General features: G+C 43.4%; 1 protein-coding gene across 1 annotated transcript in view; it reads left to right on the forward strand.

Moving 5' to 3' along the window:
• The first annotated feature begins 4,609 nt into the window (after positions 1-4,609).
• LOC144752376 (butyrophilin subfamily 3 member A1-like) overlaps positions 4,610-22,634 on the forward strand; it is a 493,909-nt gene continuing 475,884 nt past the window's right edge. The window contains exons 1-2 of the mRNA XM_078640312.1: positions 4,610-4,716; positions 12,079-12,155. Of these exons, the coding sequence (XP_078496438.1) occupies positions 12,080-12,155 (76 nt within the window). The 5' untranslated portion in view covers positions 4,610-4,716; position 12,079. The remainder of the gene's footprint in view (positions 4,717-12,078; positions 12,156-22,634) is intronic.

Raw genomic sequence — 22,634 nt, forward strand, 5'->3', positions numbered from 1 at the left:
CGGAGGTACCGTGCCCCGAATTAGGATGCACCCGCCACAGTGGCGTATGCCGCAAAGTCAAAAATGCATGTTGTGCATTTCACAGCACAGCATGACAGGCACCGTGTGGTGCCTGCCATGTTGTACTGTAAAACGCAGGGGGGTACCATAGGTACCCCCATGTGCAGCACCCACCCCCCTTCACCCTGGGGGCCAGCAAAGAAGACACCGCCAGCCATATGAACCCTTTTCCGCCCCGGCCGCAAGGCGACCGGGGCGGAAAAGCGGCAGGCAGTGTTTCTGTCCGCCACGGTCGCCCCCCCATTGGAATATGGCGGGGGGAAATTGGTGGCGGACCGGCACAGATGGCGGACGGATCGCCACCGCCTGCATGGCGGTGGCGATCCGTCCGCCATCATAATGGGCCCCATAGTTGGGATTTTCATCAGAAACTACTTTAAACTTTGTTATTTCTTTTTCAAACTTCACATCAGTAGTATCTTGCATCTCTTCTTCAACACCTACACTTATCAAACTCTCACTTTCTCTACACTCCTCTTCTCCAGCAAAGAAACTCAATATCGTCACAGATTTTTTTTACATCCAACACTGAACCGTGCAAAAGAGCTGTATTAATTTCATTTAGACATAATGCAGGACTTTTCACGTAGTATAATCTTCTAACTAACTTTCGCATTTTGGAATGATGTATTGCTAACATTCTTAAATGATGAAAACAACTGTGACATACTTTCCTAGAAAGACAAACCAGAGAATGACCTTGCAACCCTGTATTTTTTCTCAATTTGCAAGGATCCATTCCTTGTAATATCTTAATCTTCTGTTTCACAGTTATTCTTCCATATTCTCGTAAGAAATGTAGTAAAATATTAATAGATTGTTGACGTATACTACAATCCCATGTAAACATTGAAGCCTGGGTGCGTCTCCCTTGAACTTCCTCAGCTACTATTTCTTCAACATTTCTAGGAACTATCTTTTCTTTTTCATTTGGACAAACATCTCCCACTTCATAACAACGACCACAGGTATCACCTGCATGCACTAGACTATTTTGTTGAAAATAACTTTCTTCATTAAAAAAATGTTCCGTACTAGAAGTATGCTTCCATTCCGCGGAAAATATTTTAAAAAAATGTGTTCTATTTACAATTCTTTTTTTTTATATTTGTCCTTCATACGCTGCATGATTGTATTTAAAGTCTTCAATCTTTTTAGTTTTAAATGGTTTTTATTGAGCCAAAAGAAAGCACAGCAAAACATCGCAGTACAAAGTATATGTAACTGGTAAGACAGTTGCAGATTGGAAATATATGTCCAGGTACCGCTAGGTAAGAATCGGCATTGGAAGCTAGCAGTCAAGGAGAGCTGGGCAATGCAGATGAGGAGCATGACAGGCAATGTTGGCCAACACTTTAGAACTAACACTTCCCACAAAACCCCCTTGCCCCACCCACCAACCCTTTCCCCCCTCCCCAACCAGTGTGCCATACGGCAAAGGTCCATAGTCTTTGGTAAGAAAGAGCCACACCCTATAGACTTTTGAAATGATTAGGTGCCAGCTGCCGGGTCCGTGAGGCGTAGCAGCCTTAAGTATTTTGGACATGTAATTTCGTTAAATTCTTTGGACAGCAGCGAGATGAACGGCTGCTTTTAAAATTAAAATAAGCAATTTTCTTTTCAATTCAAAGGCTTTTTAAATTACACTTAGAATCTCCTTTTTTTGTCTGTAAAATGCTGATCTCCTTTTATATATTTTACATTTCTTTAGTAAATTTTGGAGTACTCTTCTTTTATAGATTCTTTTTCGAATTTCTGAAAATTGTTTCTTTCTTCTTCCAATATAATTCTTTTTACGATAATCCAATTTTCCAATTTTTGCACATTTTTCTTTTCCTTTTGTTTTACTGTTCTTGTTCTATCTGTCTCTTCTTTAATTTTAATATTGAAAACAGTCTTTGCAAGGTTTTTTTTTCTTATTTTTCTTACTGGAAGACTTTTTCTTTAAAGATCCATGTTGTACTTGATCTAATTGCTCTTTTGTTTTAAAAAAAAGTAAAAGAAACCTCTTTTCTTTGGTCTCTTTTTCTTTGCTGTTGCTCGGCATTGTATCTCTTTCTTAATAATTATAAAAAATATCTGTAAAAAAAAACAATTGAAGATAATTTAATATCATTAAAATTATTATATATAAATATTCATATGTATAACTATACAAATACATACATTGGGCCTGGTTCACAGAACTAACTTAAGACAAAATCCTAAACTTACTACTTTTGGTATTCACAGAAGGCATTTAGTAGTAGTGAAGTTAGGATTTTGTCTTAAGTTTAACTTAGACAAACTTAAGACAGACATAAGACAGACTTAAGACAAACTTATAACAGACTTAGGCAGACTTAAGACAGACTTAAGAAAGGATTGTGTCTGTCTCTGACCAAGCTGCTTGCTCTGTACTCCAAAGTCCCCCCTTTTACAAATCTATACCAGCCTGACCCAAGGGCGTTCAGTGCCCTCTCTGACACTTCCTTCGTTAACAGCTGTCAACATATACACTCTGAGGCCTCTGTTTCTTACAAGTTTAGATCAATCTATTTTCTGCTCCCCTGTTTGCTTATAATGCAACAAGTATATTTTGCTCTATGTCTTGTGCATGGATGGCAAATCCATTTTTTAGATATCTGTATATGGAATGTGTCCCTCTCTGGGTTTTTTGCTGGCACTTTTTTACATATATAAGCTCCCCACAAAGTCAGACCAGGGCAAAAGAATCTTGTTCCAAGACATAATACTGGGATGTGCATCTGCCATCTACGTTGGCATGCCAATAAACATTGCTAGCTGCAAATACATTTCATCTGTTTCGGAGCCTGCCTAGTGTCTGTGTTTTCTTTGCGTTGCTCTGAGGAAGGTTGGAAGATATATTGCTAACAATACCTGCCTTGATTACCACACGCACTGTTCCTGTGGTAGGGATATCAATTCTCTGTGCACTTCTATTTCCTCAAATCATGCATTTCCAAGTGCCTCCTCCAACACAAAGTAACGTACCGCTGCAATGAAATTTGAGCTGTTATAGGTAGGGGAATCAAAATGTTTAGATTTTTTTTGCAGTCCTCTCTGTTCACTAAGTAAATCTACTGATTGATAGTGTTTGCATTTTGGATTTGTACTCAGCATGAAAATGTGTTCAATGTTTGCGACTAGTTTTTCAGCATGGTCAATTTGCAATTAAATTAAGGTGCTATGTTAGATGGGTGTATTTTCATGCAAACATCAAAGCTATTGTCCTTTATAGGGCTTGTTCTATTAACCAGGGGCCATATTATCAAGAACGGCGGTAACATTATCAGAGCAAACTGCTGCTAAAGAGACGATAAGAGGCTTGATAATATGCCCTTGTGAATTCCAATAGAAGCCCAGGTTCTGGTGTGAAGGACATCATAACCTGGGCTTCTATGGGAATTCACAAGAGCATATTATCAAGCCCCTTATTGCCGTTTCAGCAGCAGTTTCCTGCTGCTAAACCGGCGATAATGTTACCGCCGTTCTTGATAATATGGCCCCAAGTTTTGCTGGTGCTTGCACCTTGGCCCTGCCCATGTGTGCATAATTAGCAGCACCAATCTTGGAAAGTAAAGTGATTCAAAGAACAGTACCTGTGCATCTGTATGCATTCACATGTGGCCATCCTTGAATGATTTTTGTTACACTTTGCTAAACACGATTGAAAGGGAACAAGCATTGGAAATGTTAATAGCTAGGCAGCCAGTGCCAAACCAATTGGGTTTGCCAATCCTTGTTTATTGTGGCACCTATTTCCATCTCAGACTCCACCAAGGCTTCTTACCCTGAATCCTTTGCGCAGACAGATACAGGTACCACAGCAGCTCCAGTATCACAGGCTCCCCCTGGGAAAGCCTCACTTCCCCCTCATCTCTGATTCTGCGTGGGGGGGTCGGGGGTATTAGGGTGGGCTCAGGATGAAACTCTCTCTGTCTCTGATGGGCATGGCCTCCATCTCACCAGGGGGCATGCGGTGCTCAGAAGGACACCCACAGCCAGGGACTTCACTCTGACAATAAAGGCCCTCGTTACAAGTCACTCAGGCCAATCCGCCATACCCCTGGAGTTACCCAAACTGGGGGCATAAATCAGGGGGAGGAACATTGAATCCCTGCTGAACCGGAACCTGAGGGGCCACAAAGACAAGAGGGATTGAGATGGAAACTGTAATCCGGGGTCTGATTTACCCAGTAATTCCTCATTTCATCCCAGTCTTTGAAAACGAGATTTCAGCATTTTGTAATCTGTGTGTGGGGGGGGGGGGGGGCGAAAGAAGGCCGCATGGACATGCACATACATGTGCCCCATTCCTGGTGCACTGTTGGAGAAGGGTCAGCAGCTGAAGCCCCTCAGCCCCTCCAGGGCACAGAGGGCACAGCCATCCCTCACTGTGAGGAGACAAAAGCTGTAATCAAGCTGGCATGAACTCCAGGGGGGGCTGCCACCGCCCTTCTGTGTGTTTAACCCTGCTTCCTCTAAACTGCACTGTTTACATGTCCGCATGTGGAAATCACCATCGAGGCCAGAATTTAGACTTTGATCCCAGCTGTTGCCTTTTATTCCAAAGCTGCAGCCTGGCCACTCTTGTCAGAAGTTTCTTCGCTGCACCTGGTCCCTGAGCCCAGAGAGGTTCTTGTCTTCAGGCAGGTGAGTAACCATTTATCCACATTCATTTCATGTCCTACATGTTTTAAGCATCTGATGGCGCATATTTAAACCTGTTGTGAAAACAGCACGAAGCACTTTTGTCCCTCCCAGGCCACGCTCATTTCTTTTGCTAAACGAGTCTTAGAGGCAACTGCAGCCTGACAAGCTCATGACATGCTGTGGCTGCAAAGCACTTCACCTCGGGCACTGCAACAAAGTTTAAAACAAAAACAACCGGTAGTTACAATCTGGAAGGATACAGGCAGACAGGAGACAAATGGTCCTGCAACCATTAGAGCAACGTGTAGTGCCTTTTATAGCAATCATCGACAAAGCCAACAGCTCCGACATTTGTTCTGTGCGTGCATATATTGGCATAGATCACACACCTGTACACCCATATGAAGATAGCAACATGCATATCGACATACAGCGCACCTATAGCAGCACACCTAGTGCATTCATGCACACACAGTTCAACACACAGACAGAAACACACACAGTCCAGGCACACACGTGTCAGTGCGCACATGACCTACAAATATCAGGGCAAATGGAATCCAGACACTACCAGACATGCAGTCACTGACAGATGCACACAAACACTGTAATGCTCAAAGAGAGAATCCTATAGACACACACACAAGGGCAGTCACCTATCACACATGCAGGCTTTACTAGCTAGACAAATTTACTGACGGAAAGAGGAGTCAACAAACAGACGTATTCTGACTTCACCACCAAGTGATCTTTAACTCCTCTCTAAACAGCGTGATTAAACCAGTGGTCAATACCCATTCAGTCCTTGGCCTCTCCTTTAGTGATGGGTTTGTTGCATGTAAGCATACTGAGTTTTAAAGACCCTAGCCAAAAGGCAGAAGTGCACCATACCTATTTGAATTTTGAAAGAAGGTAGGTGGGTCCTGAGAAGAGAGGTGGCTGAGCATGCAAATGTGGGGTGTTTCTGTAAGCCCAGCAGAACATGTATGATGTGTATGTACATGATGGAAGGCAGGGGGTCGGAACAGGAGAAAGATGATGATACCTCAGCTGATTAACAGTGTTGTGATTGGAAATGCTCCAAGAAGGCTGGAAAACAAAGAATGAAAAAATAAAAGAAGCATTTCAAATACTGCATCAAACCAAGTCACCAAACCAGATCCAATGTTCTTTAAAAAGATGCACAAAACCGATGAATTAACTATCGTTCATGCAATATCTGCTCATTGTGTTGTGTCTTGCATGTGTAACAGCCCCTGCATTTCTGAAACAATTCTGGCTGTCTGCAGATTATAAACACCATCCTCTAAAGTCAAAGGACATCCTTTTGCCAGAGAACTGACAGTAGCATGTTTCAATTATCAAAACACATAGACTTCAGGTTTATACAAGGCAAGGGATGTGCCTAAAGCTATTTTAAGGTGGAAAATACAAGGTCATTCCACCACACTGAATAATTTCAGAAACTGTTATCAGGTCCGAGTTCCAACCCACAGCAGGTAACATTTGCTAGAAATAAATGAGAACCATTATTCAGGCGTTCTTGATGAGTAGGAATGGAGGCAATGGGGGAAACAGGTAAAACACAGCTTAACCCTGGCATTAAAGCACTACACATTCCGTGTAAGGATATGGTGTCTCATCATACGGAAGCATCCAAGAGGATTTCTGCAGTTGACTGTGCTGCTAGACACAAAGTCATATTCATTTTCATTTAAACAAATGTGAGAAAAAGGAAACTTCCATGAATAGAACAATTGTGCCTTGTGCATAGTTTCATACCAGCCAACGGATTTATCTTTCTGACTGTCATGAAAATAAAAGGTTTAAATGGGCAAGGAAATAAGCATGCATAAGCCAAGAGATAGTTGGAGTGTCACTAACGGTAAAAGGCGCATCTTCAGTTTTGTAAGGCGGAAACAGGGCTGTGGACAGAATCAGGTTTAATGAGTGCACTCTCTTAGAAAGTGTGTACATTCCATTGTTTTCTTGGTCTAACTGTCTAATTTCTTTCTGCAGCACCTTTTTCTGAATATTTATTTAATTCATTATAAATAGTGTATATTCCTGAGGTGAGGAAACGTTTATATCTTTTAGAACATGGTCAGAAAGAAATCTGAAAAAAAGCCATATCATATTTTCCTTAATTAAGTAAAAGGGTTCCTTTACAGCTATCATTGGCACAGCTTACTTACATTGTACGTGGTAACTATTACAGGTGATTGTATATGATAACATTGATCTGGATGATTCATTTTAGTTACAGGAGTGTTGGAAAGAAAACGTTGCATGTAGCTGTCAGAATCATAAGGTCATACGTCTAGTGGGATCATAGGCTCCATTTTGTATCATCTCATTTATGTATGAGGAAAGACATATTCATTTGGATATGCCAATTATTCAACATGGTCAAGTCGACTTTGGTAAAAAGAAAAAAAAGGTTTCTTCAAGTTCCTCATTGCTCCACATCCCAGACAGGTTGTCTGTTGGATAGTTTTGTTTAGAAAGATTGTTTCTTTCTGAATTATAGAGGCCCAAAATGAGGCCTCTTTTCATTAGATGTGCCTGCAAAAAAGGGGTTCCCCAAATACTTTTTTCATCAACATTTACTTTCAAGACTCATATCCTTGAATGATTTTGACTAAACTCAGTTGAGTAAATCAGCTTGTTGGTAATGATCATATTTTTTGGAAGTTGTTGTAGCCTCTGTGTGAAATGGTAGGCTGAAGGATGTCATCTGTCAGCACTCTGAAAATAGGGGGATTTCTTCAAGAAATTAGAATGACTATCAGGGAGCAGGGCCTCACAATGTTCCTATTGTGTGCGATTGTGAAATACTCTAGGATAGATAGCCTATGTGTAAATGAATGTGTGTTGTAGTCATAACAATCAATTTCCTTATAATAAGTATCTTTATTATTCAAAGTAGCTTATACCTGTAAATCAGAAATCATTCTTTTAACAGTCTCAATGTCCCAATCATCTGATATAGAACCAGATATTATCACATCATTCATTGAAACTTGTATCACATAAGGTAATTGGAATATTTCAGAGGGTTCTTTAATCTGTTATGGAATCTTTTCCCATACTGGGGCACAGGATAAGCTGCAATTTTGCAAAGTAAAACCTTCTTTGGGCTCTGTGAGATTAAGAGGGAGGCTACCTACACTTCAAGAACCACAGGTGAGGCAATTGTCCTTACAGGGATAAAAAGTCCATTAAACAAAGAGTATCATTGCAACCGCAAAAGGAGAATAACATTTCCCAAAGCAATCCAGGTGCAGGACCACAGTGAAATCAAAAACTTGTCCCAAAACCATTAACAAATGCAAAGCAGTCTTTGGTGGTAAGAGACTGTATAAAGGGTTAAAAAATCTGTGAAATATCCAGAGTTATTTTAAATATTGTTGGTCTCTTGAGGCTCTTGAAAGGGTACTTGTTCAAATGATGTAGCATCAGGTTGAATTTCATAAAAAAACTATGGAATTAGGGTAGACAGTCACCACTGTCATGTTGTCAGCATCAGCTGTATTTGTATTTGTTGAACTCAATGTTCTGCGTAGACTGTTGCACTCAATTTTCCCCAGCCGGGAAATCAAGCCAGTCATGTTACTGCTTTATCCATGGAATATGGCATTCAGAGTAGGGAGAGGCTGTGAGGCACTACTCTGAACCTTTCTTGGTGCCTTCCAGTGGTCTGCTGTAGAGAACTATCCAGGCTGATGAAGGCTGATAGCCAGAAACTGGTCCTTGGGTGCTTGATTCCGGTCTGGGAAAGACATGGCTTGGTAGTTCGGACTGGACTGTTCCCATGAGGCACAGGGTCAGAGCTGATTTGCATATAGCCAGTGTCTAACCCAGGGTGGTGTGGAGTGCAAAAAAAACGATGGATTTAGGCCCAGATCCTTGTACTGGGGTGAATGTATGACATTGTTCTACATTCTGTCCATCGACTGTGTTTTTTGCAATTTTCACAACTTGTAGAGCAGCACAGGCTGTGGAGTTTTGTACTTCATACCTAATGCATGTTGGGCAGAACCATCATTATAGCATATGCTCTGGTAAGACTCAATGGGTAAAGTAGCAGGAGTCAGAACAACATCTTGTTCATGTAGAAGGAAAGCTTGTGTGCAAAGAGTTGGATCATATTTGAACATTTACATCCACTGTACCCATCTCTTGTATATGGCATGAGCATTAGGAATGCTTGCTTTGTTGGCTGCTTCTATTGCTGGTACGGGAGAAAAATTAAAGATATGTTTTCCCTCATTCAAAATAGATGTTTGCACAGCTGCACAGACTTTTTAAATAGAAGCAAAATAAGTTTTGCTAAGGAATACAACTGAAACTTGTAAGCAATAGTGATGATAAAAAGTATATGCGTATGCACCAAGCACAGGTTGAGGGCAAAGACCTTGGAATCCATTCTAGAAGATATCACACACAGAATGTTTTAACTTGTAAAAGCATTGCAGCATTGATGATCTTTTAAAGATGATTGACTATGATTTTTTGTTATAATAAAATATACATGTTTCAGTTTGTTCTGTGTGGGAAAGTAAAGGACAGATTATAGCAATGAGAAAGTCACATTATTTAAGTTTACACTTCTGGTCTCACTAACTTGGTATTGAAATAAGTAGTTTATATTTCCAAATTATATTCTGTGATTGCCTTGCTACATGGTGTGGTGAGAGCCTAGGCAGAGGCGACTGGTGAAAGTACTATACAGTTTGGTGAAAAGATTTATGTAACAAACATTGATTTGTAGGACCTATTGCTGATCTTTGTACAACTGTGAAAAATATTTATACTGACCATGTGAATCTACACATTGAAAAAACCAGATAATTAGAGGATTTTGCTTGATAGAGATGACAATGCCTGTACTCAGTCAGCGAGTAAATATTTAATTTATGTGTAGAGAGCATTAGAAATTAGAAAGACAATGGAGGAAAAACTATGATCTCGCTATCAAAAGCCAATACCAGCTGGCTATTAGACAGTAACATAATGAGATGATCCAAGCCCAAGACAAATATTTTGATGGAAAAATTTATTCAGCATGTAACTCCTCAAGAGAGCTATTTAAGGTAGTGCGCTCCTTAACCTCCACTGATCAGGTAACAAACAAGCACTCCTCATCCAAAGAGAGATGTAATCAGATGGCGAAATTCTTCAAGAATAAGGTGGAAATAATATTTAACTCCCTGCAAAGATACAGTAGTCCAAACAGCCCTGATGTTCACCCTAGTATCAATGATAACATGAGAATTAAAACAGAGACTAGATCACTTCACAGATCTAAGTGAAGAAGATGACCTCAATCCTGCAGAAGATTAAATCTGGTTCTCCACAAGACCCGATTCCACCAGACATTTTGCTGCAGGTCGGTAAAAGATCTAGGTCTACCACTGCAGCACTCATATCACTCTCTCTTACACAAGGGATTATCCCCACAACCTGGAAACACACCATAATCCAGCCACTGCTGAAAAAGCCCCATTTAGACCCGGCAGAGTCAGGGAATTATCAACCAATATCACTTTTGCCACTGTTAGGCAAAATAACTGAAAACACATCAATCAGGCTCGATCCCATTATCTAGAAGGGAATCAGGTGTTGCATACCACTCACATGGGTTCCGACTGCAACACAGCACAGAGTCAGTCTTGTTGGTGGTCACAGAGGAACTAAAGGACCGGGGGTGCAGAGCAGCTATGCTGCTTCTGCATCATAGCGCTGCGTTTGATACCATGATCCGCAGGCTAAAGGAAGAGGGTATTACAGGCTCTGTGTTAAAGTGGAAAACCTCATTTCTAGGAGATAGATCCTTCCAATTACTGGAAGGTGAGCATCTATCTAACACCCTCCAAATCTCGTGTGGAGTCCCACAGGGATCTGCATTAAGCCCGACACTATTTAACCTGTATATGCAACCACTAGCTGAGATAGTGCAAGAATTTGGATTACCCATAGTGTCATATGCGGATGACACCCAGCTGATTCTATCAGTAATGGAAGGCCCCCAATCCATGCACAACAACCTGGCACCCTGCATGATACAAGTAGCATATTGCATGAATAAGTGTAGCCTAAAGCTGAATGGAGGAAAAACAAAGCTCAAGCTCTTGGGCAATAAGGCGGTCTCAAGCAACATTATCAGCTGGCCTCCAGAATTGGAAGAACCCCCTGTCCCAAAGAATGCTGTTAAAAATCTGGGAATATGGCTAGACGAAAGTCTGTCCATGGAAACTCAAGTCAAGAAACTATCAGGTGTATGCTTTGTACTTCTGTGCATGCTCCGGATGATCCTTCCTCTTATACCTGAACATACACACAGAACCGTGGTCCAGGCCCTAGTGGTGTAACATTTGGATTATGGTAACTCTGTATCTTGGCGAACCCAAATACGATATTTCTGCACATCCCAAGACAAAAGTCAGCTAAGGCAGCCCTGAAGACATTACCCTGGCTCCCTATCCAGGCCAGGGTCAAGTTCAAGTCATTAAGTATTGCCCATGGAGCTATGAATGACAAAGGTCCGGCCTTAATCGAAAAGCTTATCACACACTATATCCCAGGCAGACCCCTAAGATCCTCTACAGATCTACTCACAAAACAGACTAGGATAAAGAGATCTAGGTGGGGCGGTAGACCCTTCTCGCAACTAGCTCCTAACCTGTGAAACGCCCTGCCTATGGAACTGCGTCTGTTGACTGATGAATTGGCATTCAGGAAAATACATAAAATTTGTCTCTTCCCTTAATATCCTTGCACCCGGATACCAACTTTCTCCTAGCGCTGGGAAGCCTTTGGGCAGCCATGCGCTCAACAAATCCATAAACAGAGCTGAACGTAGCCCCAATGGAGAGGACCCTTACCTTGTATGTGTTGTTATTGTTAGACTGAATCCCGAGTAATGATCAATATGCAGTTCATACCATAGTTAATACTAAGGAGTGACAGTGAAGTGAATCTGTTCAAGCAAAATAGTAGAGGTGTAGTTAGTAGCTTTTTGGGGCGCTGTATACTAAGCATAAGATTATTGTGATCTGAACTAATAGTATGAATTTCTTTCTCTGTTCAGAAATTGCATACAATAATATCTCACAATTTGTTTTATTTTTAATTTTGTAAATGTAATGTATTATTTAACTTTTATTGTAAAGATTTGTGTGGTAATGCACATCTGCCATATTGTGGTCCAGTATAAGCATGACAACTCTTAGCAAATATTGCAGCCTTCTACACACAAACCTTAGTGAGAAGTGTAGTTATTTCATTATTTGCATTGTTTTGTTCATCACTGTGATCTCTATGAGAAACCTGTGGGATTTGTTCTTTCTCCTCTCACAGAATGATGGCACTTCCGTGCCTGCCAGGACTCTTCTCACTGCTGGTGCTGTGTCTGTACCATGAAACACCTGTTTCAGGTAGGTTAACTCTGTTTTCATGTTTTATAATGTCTGCCCTTATTTATTTTTACAATCCTCTAGTCTAGCAGAGTCCCTGATCCCAACAAATTTGTGGAAGAAAGTCCCTCATATTCAAAGACAGCTCCCGCAGTGTAGGGAGGTCTTCTCATAACGTGGGTTCTGCTGCAAAGACTTGAAACCACTTTGGGGGAAACACACTGTTAGACTCTCCACCAAAAGATCACTGAAACAATATTGTGGTAAAACATATATGTACGTTGTTCTCTGAGTTGATTATGATTGCAGATTCAGAAATAATATTTATCTGTGTCAAATATAGTGCTAAATACTGCAGTTCTTCCATTTCTAAGTGCACTAAAAAAATATGTTATCATTACACAATTTACTGACCAACAGAAGGATCAAAGGCTAATACTAACTTTTGGGATTTGAACTCATGATCTCCAGGCACTGCATTTTGGCAGTGGCTGGCATTCAAATTACTGACTCATCCTTGTGGCTGACATGTTATGCAATATGTATTTGTAAAGCGCGCCAGCAATTGTGGGGGTATCCTGTCACTGAGCAGGTGTATGTGCCTTGCCTTGCCTATAGTTGGTTGGTTAATTGAAAAGCCAAGTCTTCAGCTTGTTGCAGAATTCAAGAAGTGAGGAGGAGGCTCTCATGTGGAGTGTGAGGCTGTTCCACGCTATAGGAGAAATGTATGCTTTAGGAGCAATGTAAGAGAAGTCCTGTTCTCCTGATCTGGCTGTGTGTATGTGTGGGGTGTGTGTGAGTAGAAGTCCTGCTGAGTTTAGGTGCCTGGGTGGTTGGTGGAAAGAGATGTGACTGTATAGGTAGCTGAGACCATTGTAGTGCCGTGAACGTGTGTGTGAAGAGTTTGTACTGAGTGTTTTTGTGTGTCAGGAGCTTGTGGAGTTTCCTGAGGTGTAGTGTGATGTGCAGTCTGTGTGGAGGTTGAGGATGAGTCTGACTGCCAAGTTCTGGATGATTAGTCTTCTTCTGGTGAGTTTATCGGTGATCCCGGAATAAAGTGTGCTACCATAGTCCAACTTATTGGTGACTAAAATCTGAGTGACAATTTTTCTAGTGTTGCTTGGAAGCCATTTGAAGATGATCTTCTACATCCTCAGGATATGGAAGCAGGATTCATTGACGGCGTTGACTTGTGTGGTCATCATGTAAAGTTAGCTCTCCATGATTATTTCTCGGTTCCTGGTGTGGGTCTGAGTTTGGCCGGCCACCAATCGGAATGCCATGGTGAGGTGTTCTTGCTGAAGATCACTACTCTTGTCTTGCCAGTGTTTAGATTGAGACAACTGGATTTCGACCAGTTAGCAACTTCGGTCATGCAGACGGTAAACTTGTTTCTTGTGTTGGAAGTCTTGTCTGAAAGAGAGAGTAAAAGTTACACACTGTCTGTGTGGGAGAGGATGTTGGTGTTGTGTGCACAGATGAAGTTGACAAGAGGGATCATGCATGCATTCAAGAGGGTAGGGCTGAGCAGTGAACACTGTGGCATTCTGTAGAGGAGTTTGCGAGCTTCAGACAAGTAAGATGCCAGGATGACAGCTTGTGCGATATCCATTATGAAGAAGCAGATCCAGCAAAGTGTGGGTTCTTGGATGCCTATCTCAAGTAGGCTCCTGATAAGGATGGTGCGTGAGACCGTGTCTTTGGAATACCTAGCAGAAGTGGTGTTGCATAGAGCAACTCCCAGCAAAGGTGGTATATCCATATGCCAGACTTTATAAAAAAAGTATATATATATATATATATATATGTGCGCAAACTCCTGACAAAGCCACTGCAGCTCAGGAACCGGAACAGCGAGGCAAGCAGGAGACGGACCACAAATGAAGAATCAAAGGTCTTTTATTGCAGGAAAGGTATGGGGCAAGAGGGCAAGACGCGTTTCGGGCTTACAAAGCCCTTGTTCACATGCAGTGACCCAGTGATTTCTTTTTGTTTTTATAATGCAGTGAAACCAGCCTCCCCGCCAGTTTGCTAATCAGGTCACATGATCATAGGGATAGAGAAAAGACTCTATCGTCTCAAGGCACAACAGGAGAGCATATCACAGACTCCTTACAAAAAGTCATATTCACAATACAATAATAACTTTAACATAGTAAACCGATATTTATAATACAATGTCATCTTTTTTCATGTGATTTGTACAATATTGCCGGATAAATCCATGTGCAAGAACTATGCTTTGTGCAAATATAGCGACCTGTAAACAGTGAGGGTGCGGGAAAAAAATAGGAAGTGCAAATAACAAAGTTTCATTGAATCACTGTCTGCAATTCATGGAGTAGTCAATTTTGTACATAAATGCAGTTAGAGGGAAGGAAAGAAGGAAAAAAGTGCTAATAGTGCATGATGATATTGACCTGTGTATATAATGCATACATGCTAATCATGAGATTGAAGGTAAATATTGACCTTTCAGAACATCATTTTAAAAGCATATACAAAAACATTTAATACTGGTAAAAAAACACATCATCATATCAAAAGGTTTGAATAAAAATACCCTGTGTGAAATAAGTATTAAAAAAGATCTCACATCTAAGAATATTAAATATGTATATACAAAAAGTGCACTATATACAAGAGAAAGCAGAATTTGATCATATTTACAAAAAATTACTGACAAGGAACTTGACCAGCCATCGCTGTCTTCATATAGACACATAAACCACTAAAGGTGAAACAACATTGTCTAATGCCTCTTCCCAGATCACAGGGAACCTGACCTATCTGGGAAGTGAAAGAGGAATGCTGTACCAACAGAGGAGACATGGATATGTGTACACGGGCATTGTGTGCTGAATCAAGTCTTTAAAGGAAGTGGCGTAGATCCTTAGTATTATTAAGCCCGTTGGGCCATTTACTGTCGTATTCGAGGATCAGACTTGATTCCAGTCGCCTTAATGTGAGCTCACGATTGCCTCCTCTTCTGGGTTTGGGGACAGATGCCACCACATAATATGAGAGACAATTGATGTCTTTGTTATGTGTGCTCTTAAAGTGGCGAGCCACTGGGTATGCCTGATCACAATGTAAGATGGCTCGAATGTGCTGTAAGATCCTGACGTGCACCTGTTGTTTCGTACTGCCTATATAATTAAGGCCACAAGTGCACGTCAGGACATACACAGCAAACTCAGTTTTGCAGGTATGGCTGCCTCTAATTGGAATCTCAGTCGCTGAGAAAGGAGTACTGTAATGAGTTTTGTTAATGCCAAACTTGCAAGCTCTGCAAGTTGTGCATTTGCGGAACCCAGAAGGTGATAACCAATTAGGTTTTTGTTGCAGTTCGGGACTACTTTGGTCCAGAACTGCACCCATACTCTGTGCCCTCCTATATATATATATGGAAAGAAAGAGTTGCCCCTGTGGACCCGCAGTTGTTAGCGGTAGTGCAACCCCGCGACCGGGCAGGCCGCCAACAAATGGAAAGAAAGAGTTGCCCCTAGGTGGGATGCACTTACAGGTAGGGATTAATGCCATCGCAAGGGCGTGAGTCACGAACAGAGTCCCTTTCCTGCCAGACGCGTTTCGGGCCAACGCCCTCTTCAGTGGCAGCACATGTGACATGACGGCAAGCTGCAGGCACCAGTAAATACCCTCAGTAATTATGCACAGGTGTAAAACCTAAAGCAATGCTCACTGGGACTGGTGGTTCCGTAAAACCAAAGTGGGTCGCCGCCGCCATTCGGATGCAAAAAAGTATTAAAGGGATTGCCAATGTCCCCGCAAGCACCCCGCAAGTAAAGGCACCTCCTGTACCACTGAAAGCTACCCAAGTAAGGCAGCTGTGGACCCGCAGTTGTTAGTGGTAGTGCAACCCGGCGACCGGGCAGGCCGCCAACAAATGGAAAGAAAGAGTTGCCCCTAGGTGGGATGCACTTACAGGTAGGGATTAATGCCATCGCAAGGGCGCGAGTCGCAAACAGAGTCCCTTTCCTGCCAGACGCGTTTTGGGCCAACGCCCTCTTCAGTGGCAGCACATGTGACATGACGGCAAGCTGCAGGCACCAGTAAATACCCTCAGTAATTATGCACAGGTGTAAAACCTGAAGCAATGCTCTCTGGGACTAGTGGTTCCATAAAACCCAAGTGGGTCGCCGCCGACATTTGCATGCAAAAAAGTATTAAAGGGATTGCCAATGTCCCCGCAAGCACCCCGCAAGTAAAGGCACCTCCTGTACCACAGAAAACTACCCAAGTAAGGCAGCTGTGGACCCGCATTTGTTAGCAGTAGTGCAACCCCGCGACCCGGCAGGCCGCCAACAAATGGAAAGAAAGAGTTGCCCCTAGGTGGGTTGCACTTACAGGTAGGGATTAATGCCATCGCAAGGGCGCGAGTCGCGAACAGAGTCCCTTTCCTGCCAGACGTGTTTCGGGCCAACGCCCTCTTCAGTGGCAGCACATGTGACATGACGGCAAGCTGCAGGCACCAGTAAATACCCTCAGTAATTATGCACAGGTGTAAAACCTGAAACAATGCTCTCTGGGACTGGTGGTTCCGTAAAACCCAAGTGGGTCGCCACCTCCATTCGCATGCAAAAAAGTATTAATGGGATTGCCAATGTCCCCGCAAGCACCCCGCAAGTAAAGGCACCTCCTGTACCACAGAAAGCTACCCAAGTAAGGCAGCTGTGAACCCGCAGTTGTTAGCGTTAGTGCAACCCCGCGACCGGGCAGGCCACCAACAAATGGAAAGAAAGAGTTACCCCTAGGTGGGATGCACTTACAGGTAGGGATTAATGCCATCGCAAGGGCGCGAGTCGCAAACAGAGTCCCTTTCCTGCCAGACGTGTTTCGGGCCAACGCCCTCTTCATTGGCAGCACATGTGACATGACGGCAAGCTGCAGGCACCAGTAAATACCCCCATTAATTATGCACAGGTGTAAAACCTGAAGCAATGCTCTCTGGGACTGGTGGTTCCGTAAAACCCAAGTGGGTCGCCGCCGCCATTCGCATGCAAAAAAGTATTAAAGGGGTTGCCAATGTCCCCGCAAGCACCCTGCAAGTAAAGGCACCTCCTGTACCACAAAAATCTACCCAAGTAAGGCAGCTGTGGACCCGCAGTTGTTAGCGGTAGTGCAACCCCGCGACCGGGCAGGCCGCCAACAAGTGGAAAGAAAGAGTTGCCCCTAGGTGGGATGCACTTACAGGTAGGGATTAATGGCATCGCAAGGGCGCGAGTCGCGAACAGAGTCCCTTTCCTGCCGGACGCCTTTCGGGCCAACGCCCTCTTCAGTGGCAGCACATGTGACATGACGGCAAGCTGCAGGCACCAGTAAATACCCTCAGTAATTATGCACAGGTTTAAAACCTGAAGCAATGCTCTCTGGGACTGGTGGTTCCGTAAAACCAAAGTGGGTCGCCGCCTCCATTCGCATGCAAAAAAGTATTAAAGGGATTGCCAATGTCCCCGCAAGCACCCCGCAAGTAAAGGCACCTCCTGTACAACAGAAAGCTACCCAAGTAAGGCAGCTGTGGAACCGCAGTTGTTAGCGGTAGTGCAACCCCGCGACCGGGCAGGCCGCCAACAAATGGAAAGAAAGAGTTGCCCCTAGGTGTGATGCACTTACAGGGAGGGATTAATGCCATCGCAAGGGCGCGAGTCGCGAACAGAGTCTCTTTCCTGCCAGACGCGTTTCGGGCCAACTCCCTCTTCAGTGGCAGCACATGTGACATGACGGCAAGCTGCAGGCACCAGTAAATACCCTCAGTAATTATGCACAGGTGTAAAACCTGAAGCAATGCTCTCTGGGACTGGTGGTTCCGTAAAACCCAAGTGGGTCGCCGCCGCCATTCGCATGCAAAAAAGTATTAAAGGGATTGCCAATGTCCCCGCAAGCACCCCGCAAGTAAAGGCACCTCCTGTACCAAAGAAAGCTACCCAAGTAAGGCAGCTGTGGACCCGCAGTTGTTAGCGGTAGTGCAACCCCGTGACTGGGCAGGCCGTCAACAAATGGAAAGAAAGAGTTGCCCCTAGGTGGGATGCACTTACAGGTAGGGATTAATGCCATCGCAAGGGCATGAGTCGCAAACAGAGTCCCTTTCCTGCCAGACGCGTTTCGGGCTAACGCCCTCTTCAATGGCAGCACATGTGACATGACGGCAAGCTGCAGGCACCAGTAAATACCCTCAGTAATTATGCACAGGTGTAAAACCTGAAGCAATGCTCTCTGGGACTGGTGGTTCCGTAAAACACAAGTGGGTCGCCGCCGCCATTCGCATGCAAAAAAGTATTAAAGGGATTGCCAATGTCCCCGCAAGCACCCGGCAAGTAAAGGTACCTCCTGTACCACAAAAAGCTACCCAAGTAAGGCAGCTGTGGACCCGCAGTTGTTAGCGGTAGTGCAACCCCGCGACCGGGCAGGCCGCCAACAAATGGAAAGAAAGAGTTGCCCCTAGGTGGGATGCACTTACAGGTAGGGATTAATGCCATCGCAAGGGCGCGAGTCGCGAACAGAGTCCCTTTCCTGCCAAACGCGTTTCGGGCCAACGCCCTCTTCAGTGGCAGCACATGTGACATGACGGCAAGCTGCAGGCACCAGTAAATACCCTCAGTAATTATGCACAGGTGTAAAACCTGAAGCAATGCTCTCTGGGACTGGTGGTTCCGTAAAAACCAAATGGGTCGCCACCGCCATTCGCATGCAAAAAAGTATTAAAGGGATTGCCAATGTCCCCGCAAGCACCCCGCAAGTAAAGGCACCTCCTGTACCACAGAAAGCTACCCAAGTAAGGCAGCTGTAGACCCGAAGTTGTAAGAGATAGTTCAACCCCGCGACCGGGCAGGTCGCCAACAAATGGAAAGAAAGAGTCACCCCTAGGTGGGATGCACTTACAGGTAGGGATTAATGCCATCGCAAGGGCGCGAGTCGCGAACAGAGTCCCTTTCCTGCCAGACGCGTTTCGGGCCAACGCCAGTCCCAGAGAGCATTGCTTCAGGTTTTACACGTGTGCATAATTAATGAGGGTATGTCATCAGTGATGTCATTTGGGATGTCATCAGTGCTGTCATCAGTGATGTCATTTGAGATGTCATCAGTGATATCATCAGTGATGTTACTGACCATGTCATGAATGATGTAATATGTGACATCATCAGCAGTGGATTGCGGGCGCGCGAGTTATAGTGAGTCCAACTAACTATAACGTGGGAATTTCAATGGTTTGTATGAGTAAAAGGTTCAGCTCACTATAACTGGTGTGAAACCTATGTTTTTTTCAGTGAATTTGAAAGGTTTTTTAAATGCTAATTCCTAACTATAACGAGTGTGAAAGCTATGGTTTTTTCAGTGAATTTCAAAGGTTTTTTAAATGCTAATTCCTAACTATAACAATTGTGAAACCTATGTTTTTTAGTGAATTTCAAAGGTTTTTTTAAAAGCTAATTCCTAACTATAACATTTGTGAAACCTATGGTTTCTTCAGTGAATTTGAAAGGTTTTTTAAATGCTAATTCCTAACTATAACGACTGTGAAACATATGTTTTTTTCAGTGAATTTCATAGTTTTTTTAAAGTTAATTCCTTTGTATATCGACTTTGTTACCTACAATTTTTTTTTTTATTAGCTGTTTTTTATAACTATCAATTATAATTATTTAGTAAAAAAATTATGTGTTCACTGTATTTTTCTTTTTTTTTATCATTTTCTCTTGGTGCGCTCAGGGTGAGCGCACCGGTAAGCTCTCCCGAGAGCGCAGCGAGAGCGCTATTTCTGCGTTCGTAAAAAAAAATATGTAAGAAAACTAAATAATAATACAAGACATTCAGTATCATACTTATAAAAGCAGTATTTTTGATTTACAAAATGAAAATGATTTTGCATTTCCTAAAGCTACCAAAACGTCACTCAGGCGCGCCGCGTAAGCGCCTCCGGAAGCGCCTACGTTCGCGCCGCGTGAGCGCCCCCGGAAGCGCCTACGTTCGCGCCGCGTGAGCGCCCCCGGAAGCGCTCCGGTGCGCGTAGCGTAAGCGCGTCAAGTCATGTGACCGTAAAATAACAATTTTCATTGGTTGTTAACAGATTTTTTTTTCCAAAGAATGAAAACCCCACCCTTTTCCTTCACTTCTTCTTTCACTTTGGTGAGAGCAAGACCTCTTTTTTTCTCTGCTTATAATCTGTGGATACAATGGCTGCCAGAGCATCCAGCAGCAGTGATGACTCTGATGGATTCATAGATGAAGAGTCTCCTCAGCCGAAGGTAAAAGAACATTTCATATGGAAATTTTTTGATATACCTGAGGGACGTAAGAAAGTAAATGCTCCAAAGGTGGAGTGTAAGATCTGCCATACTGTACTTTTCAGAGGAGACCCCACAAGGAAGTACAGTTTTGGTAATTCTACCATGATTCGCCACGTGCAGAGAAGGCATCCCCAGAACTATGCCCGGGAGAGTGTCAGGGCTCTGGCGCGAGAGGCTCCAAGAGATGGTGCCTCTACTTCAACTGGAGGAGCAACTGCATCGGTGAGGGGGCGACCAGAGCAGCTGATCCCCAATATTCAGCCTATTTTTAATGAGGCCTCCATCAAATGCAAGCATTGTGATGCCTTACTTTGTTACGGGGAAGAAAGTATTTTGATCATTGCTCTGGCATTAGAGAACCACCGCTGCCATCCCCAGCCCTAATTTTGATTTTTTTTTGCTCCTGTCGAGCAGTTTGCCATTCCCTGTTTTTGTTTTTGTTGAAAAAAAGAAGAAAAAAAAGTTCTTTTCAGAACTACCTCCAATTCATAAAAAATTAACTGAAGTGGAGTGCAGTGAGAGAGGAGAGGAAAATGAGTGAGAAACCAAAGAAAGGGACAAGAGGGGAAGGGAAGTGAAGTAGGGGGACTGAAAGAAGGTGAGTGTGGGGAAGGTGAGTGAGGAGAAGGAGAGAGAACATGGGGAATGAGGATAAGTGAAGAAAATGTAGTAAAGGAATGGGGGTGTGGAAGGGTAAGAAAAGAGCAGTGATGTTTAGGAAAGAGTGGAGATACAGACTGGATAAAGACAAGTGAGTGTGAGACAAGGTGAGTAAGGGAGTGAAGAGACAGAGAAAGTGAAAGAAAAAGTGAGAGTAGAAGACTGAGGGTCTCGTTTATGAGGTCATGCGTCACTTTTACGCCGCCAGTGCGTCACTTTTTGTGACACACCAGTGGTGTAAAAAATGCACCTTGTTGAGTCATATTTACAAAGTGACGCATCTAGGTAGATGCGTCACTTTGTAAACCCCTGCGCCACATTATACCTGCGCCAGGTGTAATGTATGCAAAGGGGTGTATTGACGCAAGGAAGGGTCGTAGAAGTGACGCAGTGAAATCTATGAGATTTCAGTGCGTCACTTTTAGGACGCCATAGCGTCAAAATCTTGCGCCTGCCTCACAGCCGGCGTAAGACTGACGCAGGCCATTTCACATGGGGCTGGCCCCATGTGAAAGGATGCATTGCTGGAGTTGCGTCACTTTTGTGACACACTCCAGCAATGCATCACTTTTGCGCTTACAGATACTTCAGAAATATTGACGTATCTGTAACTCCTTGCGAGAGTGGAGATAGAGACTGGATAAAGACAAGTGAGTGTGAGACAAGGTGAGTAAGGGAGTGAAGAGACAGAGAAAGTGAAAGAAAAAGTGAGAGTAGAAGACTGAAGGCCTCATTTATGAGGCCATGCGTCACTTTTACGCGGCCGGTGCGTCACTTTTTGTGACGCACCAGTTGTGTAAAAAATGCACCTTGTTGAGTCATATTTACAAAGTGACGCATCTAGGTAGATGCGTCACTTTGTAAACCCCTGCACCACATTATACCTGCGCCAGGTGTAATGTATGCAAAGGGGGCGTATTGACGCAAGGAAGGGTCGTAGAAGTGACGCAGTGAAATCTATGAGATTTCACTGCGTCACTTTTAGGACACCGTTGCGTCAAAATCTTGCGCCTGCCTCACAGCAGGCGTAAGACTGACGCAGGCCCTTTCACATGGGTCTGGCCCCATGTGGAAAGATGCATTGCTGGTGTTGTGTCACTTTTGTGACACACTCCAGCAATGCATCACTTTTGCGCTTACAGATATGTCAGAAATACTGACGTATCTGTAACTCCTTGCGACATAATGCGTCATATATTAAATATGACGCATCAGGAATGTCGCAAGGAGAGAAAGTGATAGAAAAAGTGAGAGTAGAAGACTGAGGGCCTCATTTATGAGGCCATGCGTGACTTTTACGCCGCCGGTGCGTCACTTTTTGTGACGCACCAGCAGCATAAAAAAATTGCCTTTTTGCACCATATTTACAAAGTGAAACATCTAGGTAGATGCGTCACTTTGTAAACCCCTGGGCCACATTATATCTACACCACGTATAATGTATGCAGGGGGGAGTTCTGATGCACGAAAGGGTCATAGAAGTGACGCTGTGAAATCTATAAGGTTTCACTGCGCCACTTCTAGGACACAAATG

This window comes from Lissotriton helveticus, chromosome 5_1 (genome assembly GCF_964261635.1).
Source record: "Lissotriton helveticus chromosome 5_1, aLisHel1.1, whole genome shotgun sequence".
In the NCBI taxonomy this organism is placed as follows: domain Eukaryota; kingdom Metazoa; phylum Chordata; class Amphibia; order Caudata; family Salamandridae; genus Lissotriton; species Lissotriton helveticus.